Source organism: Morone saxatilis, unplaced genomic scaffold (genome assembly GCF_004916995.1).
Source record: "Morone saxatilis isolate NCDOM2014 unplaced genomic scaffold, NCSU_SB_2.0 Contig12, whole genome shotgun sequence".
Classification (NCBI taxonomy): domain Eukaryota; kingdom Metazoa; phylum Chordata; class Actinopteri; family Moronidae; genus Morone; species Morone saxatilis.
The window spans coordinates 27,986,780-27,996,869 of NW_023339674.1; the positions used below are offsets into that span (position 1 = coordinate 27,986,780).

The window sequence follows — 10,090 nt, forward strand, 5'->3', positions numbered from 1 at the left end:
TAATTAAATATTCAATTCAATTCAAGTTTTATTTGTATAGCGCCAATTCATAACAGAAGTTATCTCAGGACACTTTTCAAATAGAGCAGGTCTAGACAACTGAAGACTGGGAACACCCCACAAGAAGCCATGTCATGCAGTCTTAGTGTGGCTGCTTGCACTGGACATTGATAGTTCAGCATGAATGCATAACAGGCATCTATACAAAGCTAATGTGAGAGATTAATCTCTCTGTCGCCCTCTTCCCCTCTAGACTGTAAACTCATCAGCAGAGAAAGAGCCAAGTTGTGTTTCAGAGCCACACGATGCAAGCCCCACCACGGTATTTCATACAGAAAAAGCACATCATCCAGCTTTGAGTAAATTTATGGTTGAATAAGCACTGATTTGGCTGTGTTTGTCCTGATGTTTTTATCTACCTCAGATGCCATAGAGAAATACACCTTTGCAGACCTGAATCTGGGAAATGAACGGGTATGCTGACTGCAAAATGTTGTTTGTGAGGTTTTGATATGTGTTTTGTCTAGCACCTGTCTAGCACAGTGGAAATAGAAGGTATCAGTAATTATAGGTTACTATAATTAATATAATTATAGTAACCTATAATATAATCCGCTGTTATATTGATATAGAAATATTGATTATAGCCACCTAAAGGTAATTAGTAAATGTTAAAAACTATGGCCCAGGATGCTAGAGGTATGTCTGTTAGATGCAAATGCAATTAAGGCTACATTAATAACACAAGGTGCCACACAACAAAAAATTAAAATGGGAAAGGTTTGCATGACAAACCACAGATGATCCTCTGTGCAGTAAAAAATTGGTAAGGGTAAGATTATGAAAAGCTCAACATAGCTGGTATGGAGGTACCATGGCGGTTACGTTCACACATCCTGACATTCTACATGTCTGTTATCTGCTTCCTGTCTACTCACCTTTGCCTTCTGTTTACCTCTTTTTACTGTCTATGTGTAGATCATCAGTTCCTCCACACCCTGTGGAGATTTCTTCTTCCGTGGCTGTCGGACCTCAGAGTCTCAGCAAGTTGATGTGGCATCATCCAGGACATCATCCAGCAGCAAGAATCAGGGCCCCACTGAGAACAGAGCCTCTGCCATTGCCAACATTGTCAAGAAGTGTAATGAGCTGGACCTCAACATTATTGTGATCTGGAAGGTACACACTCCATGACAAAGACACATCAGAGAGTCAGAGAGACTTCCTTCTGATACAGGCGTTGTGGTGTAGCACAGAATAGGACTCAATGACTCATATTTCTCATTGATATTGCAAAACCAAATTTGTATTCTTACGTAAATGATAAATGATTAATTATAATATTAAAAATATTAAGAGTTTTGTTTTGGAGCAGCAGCAATCACCTTTTCATATTCACACCTGATCCATGACAACACCTTGAAATATTTTACATTCATCATTCTGTTCATAATTTACAGATGTTGGCAGTGTTCATGATCTGTGAGGAATTTATTATTTTAAGTAAAATCTTGGATTAAGTTCTAGGTCAGTGGAGAAAAGACAGTGTGTGACATTACAGAAATAGGGCCCCTGAAAATGTAATAACTAATAAAATTCTAAATGAACAGTCTATGCTTAAGTTTCCAGTCTGTGATGTTTGTGTCTGTACAGGCCTATGTGGTCGAGGATAACAAACAGCTGATCTTAGAGGGCCAGCTCCATGTGGCGCTGCAGACCATCGGCAAAGAGGCCAGTTCTCTGACTCCCAGAGAGGTACAGTATGCATGTATTTATGTGGACCATGATAGACTGATGGAGTAGGGAGTAGAGCGGGGCTCCTCTTGCTGCATGTAGAAGTGTCTCTCCCAAATTGCTCCCGATGCTGTTCCATGTGTGAATGAATTATTTGATGTTCAGATAAGCCTTTGCCATCAGTGTATGAATGTGTGGGTGAATGTGATGTGTAGCACTTTGAGTGGTCAGAATACTAGAAAAGTGCTATGTAAGTGCTGTCTATTTACCACTTACTTGGAATTCATGGCTAGACAAATGGTAATCTTGCCATTATCAAAATTTCAAACTTTACCTACCAGACACTAAAATCTTGTGACGTCAGTGCAAGTAACTTTGCGTATGTATGTGTTTGTTGCAGGAAACTCAGGAGATGGTGCTGCTCAAGTTTAAATCAGAGCTGCCTCCTCCAGTCGTCCTACCTCCTGCAGAGCTGTCCCAACTCATCAAAACCAACCTGCACTACCCTGAGACCTACACACATCCATTTGTCCAGGATAGGTGGGACACACACACATACACACACACTAACACACACCACATAACATCTGTTCTTGTGCAATGTGATAATAAATTGAAAAAAGCAGAGCTATCCCTGAAATGTCTCTCTGGAACACCTGATTTGGCCAACAATTGCCATAGACTTACAGTGGACATGACAGGACAATGGTCCGTCTGCTTAGGCAGGGGTCAATCATGCAGGTCAGCTGGTGGCATGGAGTATTTGCTGTTAAACCACTCCATATCCAATTTTTTAGGTCAGTTCAAGAGCAAAGTTAGCCATGCTGGCTGAGCTGGAAATTAGTTTTTGTAAAATAAAATGAAGATGCACAAAATATTACAACACATGAAATGATGCTATTAAAAACAGAAATATGTTTCAGGCAATTCAGGAAGAGTTTGTGCTAGGGGTGGAACGGTTTACAAAATGTACATTCCGCTTATATACATTTCTTTTATTTATTTATTTATTTTTTAATATAAAAATGGCCACATTTGCTAAAAATTGCTAAAATTCTGCATCCTCCACAACAATAGGGCTGCATATCTCTCGCTGTAAAGGTCCCTCGAAAGGGATGTTTCAATCAAGGCTCGGATCCTGATCGGATCCGAGCCTTTAAATATAGAGTATCTGCTGATACAGAGCCCTGATCCGATACTTTTAGATAATGCAAGGGCCCAGTGCAAAAGTACATTAAAGTTACTAAAATCAATCCAATGCTTGACAATTGAATAGCTCTGCATTGCATTAATGCATTGTTTATTTTGTTGTTGTTGTTTTTGTTACATAATAAAGTATAAAATAACAAACCCTTTGTAATCTTTTGGGCTTGTTGCTGTCTGGAAGGAGTTCCTCTCTCCAGTGTTTGTGGTGTCGCCGTACCCTTTACCTCAGTTACTTGAATTAACTGTAGTTGAGTGTTGATTCCCATCATCTCATCTTTTTTTAATATATTTTGTATTTTAATAAAGCTTTAAATGAAAACGCTTCTGAAAACAAATCTGCTTGCATTTTTGGTTTAAGGTAATAAATATAACCTCAGTAAACTCTCAGAAGAACTGATTACTGAAGCTGGTTTTCTCTCTGTCTGTAGTCTCTGTGTGGTGCCAGTTACTCTGACTCTGTCCAACTGTTCCTTGGCTCAAGTGGATGTCATCATTGACTTACGGCACAAAAGCACCGAGTAAGTTTTTAGTAGATGATTGCTGTATATGGAATACAGATAAATATATAAGAATATTAAAGTTAAATGTTTATTAAAATGTTCAGTAATTTAAGATATACATTGTCAATCAATTCTAGTTGACATTGCTGAGAGCTGCTTCTTCTCTCTTACTCTGTTCTGCTCGCCACAGTATTGTAATTTATCCAATAATCTGTACGCAGTAAAGGCCTGTTGCTGTTTGACAGACGTTAACCATAGGACTTGATTGGCAGTTAAATATAACTTTAACTGTCAATTTTCTGGGTTAAAGGGATCATATGTTCTAAACTCTCCATCCATCCATGCCTTTTTCAGTCCAGAGTCTATGGAGGTCCACAGCTCATTCACCTGGGTGGGTCAGACCCAGTACAAACTGCAGCTGAAACCTCAGGAGGTCCTGTGCCTGACTCTGCGAGCCTGTTTCCTCCAGGCTGGAGTCTACAACCTTAACACACCACAAGTCTTTGCCAAGCCAACTGGGCAGGGCGCCATTTGTGAGACGAGTCAGCAGACTGCTATTCCTGCTCTCATAATCATCAACAATGCCTGAGTGCAGCATCGTGGCCTGCAGACAAAAGGACCTGGACTCAGAAACCACTGAGCAGAGTATACACACATGATCGTACTTGTTCCTCTTGATTAATACTGGAAGTACAGATGTTTTGTACGAATTAGTAAAATAAAGAAGTTCGTTTAAAACAAACCGCTACAGTTTATAGATACCGATGAGCTGATGTTACAGATTAAGCAGTCAGAGAGTTTATGGACCACAGAACTATCTAGTTTCATCGGTCAACCATCAAAGAGTTTCAGTTGCACATTACTTTTTCTGTTCAAAGTTCTCTCATTAACACACAGATTTGCCCTCCTTCCATCCAGCCCCTCTGTACCTCTACTGTGTCCATCCACCTATCACCAGCATCTCAAACACCCACTTGTGTTTGGAACTTAACAACAAAAGCTAGATCATAAATAAATATAAAGGAATATCTTATAACTAGACCAGAATGTTTACTCTGATCTAAAGCCTTAAGGCTCAAAGTCAGAGAAAAACTTTATTTGTGTGTGGTGTGTGTCCATGTTGAGCCACACACCAGAGTTTGGTCCAGTTCAGCTGGACTGGCCTTTAGTTCCAGACTCTGTGGACTGACTTTGCATCTGACAACAACTTCAATCTGCAAATATACTGACTTCTTTAAGAACCAGATGTGTAAAATTCCTGAATGGACCGAGCAGCAGTTTTGAAAGTGATTTCTAATAAGAGTTGTTTACATCCTGGATATTGTACACACCACCACCCGGTCATCTTTTCATTGAGTCTACAGCTTCTCCTGAAGTCCTTAGCAAGAGGTTGATGACTCAACTCCCTCTTACTGCCCATTCTCTGTGTGATTTTCACTCTTTCAGTACACACTACCCAAGTTGTCTCATGTGCATGCAGTTGAGTTTAAAGTCTAACCTATCCATTCAGCATACCACCCTTACCTGTGTGTTTAACCTCACCATAATTTGATTAAGCTTGTATGCATTGACTTCACAGCTTTTCTGAAAATGATGTATTATATTTATATAACAAGTTGGATGTAAATAGAAAATAAAAATGTAACTAATAAAACTGTACGTATTGTGACATTTATAAGATATGGGGTATACTCCTGCCACATGTCGAGGTATTCTTGAGCAAGATACTGATCCTGAATTGCTCCCGATGCTGTGCATCGTGTGTGCAATGCGTTCAATGGCTTTGCCATCGCTGTGTAAATGTGTGTGAAAGTAGGCGAATGTGGCATGTAGTGAAAAAGCGCTTTGAGTGGTCGGAAGACTAGAAACAAGTATAGGTCCATTTACCATTTAGCATTACTATATTAATGTGGTATCTGAAGGTTTATAAATTCATATGACATTCTGTTAAAATATGCAGTATCCGTCAAAATATGCAGTGTCAGTAGGTTCATGAGTTCATATGACATTCTTCTTCCCTTGAATGTTTAGGTTAGGGGCCCCCTCGATGCCCCCTTGATCTCCCCTTTACATTAACATTCCAGCACATCTGTATGATGTTTCTTCCCAGTTCTTCTGAATAACAACCGACCTATATAAGCCCATGTTAGACGCATATAGAGAGAGTTATTAATTTTGGCTGGATGCTCTCCAAGCTCCCGGGTGCTTGATTTGATGCTGGACTTTTTTTGTAATAAACCTTTTTATACAATCAAGACGGTGTCAGCGGATATCTCTTCAATACATCTTCACATCATCGCTACTTAATATACAACAAGAATTTGGCGTCACGAACTCCGGACGTGCTGTGACCTGCTGCATCGCCGACAACTTCAGCGCGCCTACTCCCGCTCCAAGCCGGCAAATAGGGTGAGCATTTCTCACAAGATTGGGCGCTGGTTTGTTCGCTGAGGCTGTTGTGTGTGTGCTGTTTGGTCGCACCGTGAAGGACCTGTTGTGTGTGTGCCATGCTGTGTTGATGTTTTGGATGAGATTCCGTTCTAAATTTAGTTTTATTGCGTTGTGCACAACGCAAAAGGGGGGAGTGTAATAGGGAAGATAGAAAATAGGAAGTTAAAGTAAAGGGAAAGGAAGAGATGTAGAATAGCCTAATTAGTAATGAGAAGGTGAGTTAAAAAACTATGTGAGATTAACGGAGACTGGGCCCTCAACTCCTTAACGGTAAGACATGTGTAAATTAGACACTGCGTGAAAGTAGGCTTTAAGGAATGACGAACGGTGTCTGAAGCAGCCTCTCATTGAATATCTACACCTCAAGGTAGCAAAAATTTAGAAAAGAAAAAGATAAAGGAAAATGGGAAAAAGGAGCGGCGGAAGCATGCTTTAGGAACAATATGGATGAATTGATTTAGAGGATTTAGAGTTGAATGCTGTTTGTGTTTTTGTGATGGTGTTGAATTTGTTGTGTGTTTTGTGACCTTGCTCTGCATTTTTGTTTGCTGGATGATTAGTTTTCGTGTGTGTGTGTGGAGAGCTGTCTCTGCTGTGTTCCAGCTGTGTGTGAGAGACTGTGCATGGGTTGGTTTACGTGGTTTATGTTAACATGATAGATTTTATATTAGTCACACGGACTGAGGCTTGCTGATGACAGCGTGTGCAGCTCCTGAATCCAGTCTGATCAAGGCCAGTGCGGTTTTATCCACAAACTCTTAACAAACACCTGCATTCTGACATATGTGTGTATACTCATTTATAGTTATTATTGCTGATATACATTTAGTTTGCTTTCATTTATAGGTTATTATAAACACATTTCTCAATTTGGGGTTAATGGAGTGGATCCATCTGTTTGCGTATGCCTGAGATATTTCATGTTGTGGTCAAACAAGAGCGCTTGGCAAACGGACTGATCAATTTAATGTATTTGAATTAATATCAATGGAGGTTATGATTGACTTGGTTGAATACTGTTGAGAGTGTGCAAATTGGATTTTTTGTTTGTGCATGGTTTTGTTTTGATTAGAGTTTGCGTTGGAGATTCAGTATTGACGATTATTCTGATGAATTAAGGGTGATTGGTGATAATTGTTTTGCTGTGAATAGGACCACATTTGGTGATAGTTGACTCCTTGTGGTAGTGTGTGATCTTTTGAGTTTTTCCTGCAGGATTAAGATTTTCCTCTAAATTTGCAGAATATTTGTGGACATTTTATTTATAGACATTTGATAAGATTGGTTTTGTGTGTTTGGTCAATATTATTGTGGGTTTTTGGTGTTGTAGTTTTGCCTGTTCAACAAGTCTTTTGATTTCTCTGAAAGTTGACGGATTTCTTTCAATTTTTTCTTTATCGATGTGGTAAAATAGCCGCCTATAAACATTTGGTAAAATGTGAAAAAAAAAAAAAAGAGAGAGGGAAGGAAAGTAAGCTCAAATAGTGTGGTGGAAGTTTGATCAACATAAAGTAAAAACCAAAAAGATAAATTTGTCCTTTGTAAATATTTATTTTAAAGCCTTCTTGCGCAGAAGCGATCGACACCAGCCAAAGCAATAGTAAGCGGACTGCCGAGGAATTGATGAAGAGTGCCTTACTACCAGGATTTTTATATGCATAAGAACAAAGAGTCAATGACCATAAAGAATAAACAACCAAGGTGCAGGGTCAGCGTGACATGGTGTAGGCTGGAGTTAACTGGGTTCTGGTACATTTCAACAGGAAATAAAGTCAGTCATGCTGCCTTCAGAACAGTATAATACAGTAAAACACAGTTCATACAAAGGTTATTTTACTAGATGATAATTTTTCCTAAATACATCTACCATCTTTTGATCATTACCTGATCACTTAAAGTAGTAAGAGAAAAATAAAAAGATCTTGGGTTGTGACTGTCCAATAACATATTATAATGTTGTGATAATACATTAGTAAAAGAGTGACATATTAAAGTGTTGTATTAAATGTTGTAAAAAAAAAAAAAACAGTTAGAATATCATATTGCGATAACATTAGTAAGTAAAATAAACAATGCCGCTACAGGTATATAACTCACAGGTAATTAAACATCAGTGATATCAAAGTCGTTAAGATTTAAGATACCACATCATCAATCATCTCATAACAAAAATTAAGACCATAGGCATGCTCTGAGCCAACAAAGAAAAAGAGATACAAAATTAATGATATCAAAAGTTAATCTACGTTCATATACACAAGATTCTTCCCGTAACATCAAGCGCCATTGACGTCCGCCACGTATGGAGAGCAACAAAATCAGCAGCACAAACCTTCCTTCCCTGTGCATGAGGAGAACTGAGGGGTGGATGGGACTAACCATGTATGGTGGATTTGCCGAGCGAGCCAGATTATGCAGGAGGACGACATGTGTTGCTTAGCTGTAAGGTCGGTGTTAGGGATAAAATATTTCAATACAATAGAAGTGGCTGTATTATATCCAGAAAACCAAATGAGTGTTTTTATACTACTTTAACATAAGTCTTATGATGCCTCCACTCACAGAATAATTGTTTGCACATTAAGGGCGTGGTTTTGGTGTACACATATATTATTGTGGAGGAAGTTAACAGTCAGGAGAGCAGCACAGGGGTTCTTCCCTCCCCAGGTTGCTGGACCCCCTTCCGATTGGAAGACTGGAGCAGAGGACGGACATCGACATCGTATTAACCTGTACATCTCATTTCTGTTGAGTTGTAGTGGATCTGCGTGGTTCTCAGTTTAGTTACATTTGCCTCATTATTTGAATCCTTGAGGGTGTCTCCGAACCATAACACTGGAGATAACAATCAGTACAGTCAGTGTAAGGAGAAAACAAATTGTACCAGGCAGACCACAAAAAACCTGGGCGTCTGAAGGGAATGCTGGAGAAAATCCTTGCGATGGTGCCATCTTTTGACACATTAGTTAACCTCCTACAACACTTAATTATGCGTGACCTTTTTTGTAGCTTGAAGAATACTCGGGTTACTACCCTCCCTTTCTCTCCCCAGCCCCACAACAAAAATAAAGTGAGGTACAGTGGGTGTGAAAAGTGTTTGCCCCCTTCCCGTCCATTTCCTGTTCTTTGCCATGTTTGGTCCAGCACTTAAGTGTTTTCGGAAACCATCAAACCACACCCCTTTAACCAATAGTCCAAGGACAAAACAAGTAAACCCACAAAATGCAATTTGTAAATGAAGGTGTTTATTATTAAAGGATTGAAAACAAAATCCAAAACCCATCTGGCCCTGTGTGAAAAAGCCCCCGGCGCGCCCAACAATCACAAAGCGCAAATTACAATATCGTCAACGTTCAGAGAAATCCAAAAGACTTTGTTTACACACAGGCAAAAACTAACTAACACCAAAACCCCACATATAATATTGCACCAAAACACCACAAACAATCCTATCAAATTCTATAAGTAAATAAATGTCCACAAGATATTACTTGCAAACTTGTAGAGAAATTTAATCCTGCAAAAAACTCAAAAGATCAACACCACTACCAACAAGGGGAGCCAACTATCCACCAAATGTGGTCCTATTCAGCAGCAAAAAACATTATCACCCAACACCTTAATTCACAGAATAATCCTCAATTACTGAATCTCCAACGCAATCCTAATCCAAACCAACCATCGCACAAAAAAAACTCCATTTGCACCTCTCAACAGTAATTTCCAAAACCAAGTAATCATTCCATTAATTATCAAATACATTAAAATTGATCCAGTCGTTGCCAAGCCTTTGTTAAATGGACCACAACATGAAAATAGTCTCAGGCATACGCAAACAGATAGATGCACTCTATTAACCAAACCAAAATTGAGAATGTGTTTATAATAAACCTATAAATGAAGCAAACCTAAACGTAATTATCAGCAATAATAATTATAAATGAGTATACACACATATGTCAGAATGCAGGTGTTGTTAAGAAGTTGTGGATGAAACCGCACTGGCCTTGATCAGACTGGATTTCAGGAGCTGCAACCACGCATGTCAAAATCCAGCAAGCCCCTGCAGTCCAGTGTGAACTAATAATGAAAATCTATCATGTTAAACATAAACCAACGTAAAAACCCAACCCATGACAGTCCTCCTCACACAACGCTGGAATCAACAGCAGGGACAGCGCTCCACACCACCACACATC

At 39.2% G+C, this 10,090-nt stretch overlaps 1 protein-coding gene across 1 annotated transcript in view; it reads left to right on the plus strand.

The window, feature by feature from the left end:
- trappc8 (trafficking protein particle complex 8) overlaps positions 1-5,094 on the plus strand; it is a gene marked incomplete at its 5' end in the record, with an annotated part of 20,754 nt that extends 15,660 nt beyond the window's left edge. The window contains 7 exon segments of the mRNA XM_035652946.1: positions 254-322; positions 425-474; positions 979-1,179; positions 1,654-1,755; positions 2,135-2,274; positions 3,369-3,458; positions 3,795-5,094. Coding sequence (XP_035508839.1) covers positions 254-322; positions 425-474; positions 979-1,179; positions 1,654-1,755; positions 2,135-2,274; positions 3,369-3,458; positions 3,795-4,029 — 887 coding nt within the window.
- Positions 5,095-10,090: the final 4,996 nt, after the last annotated feature.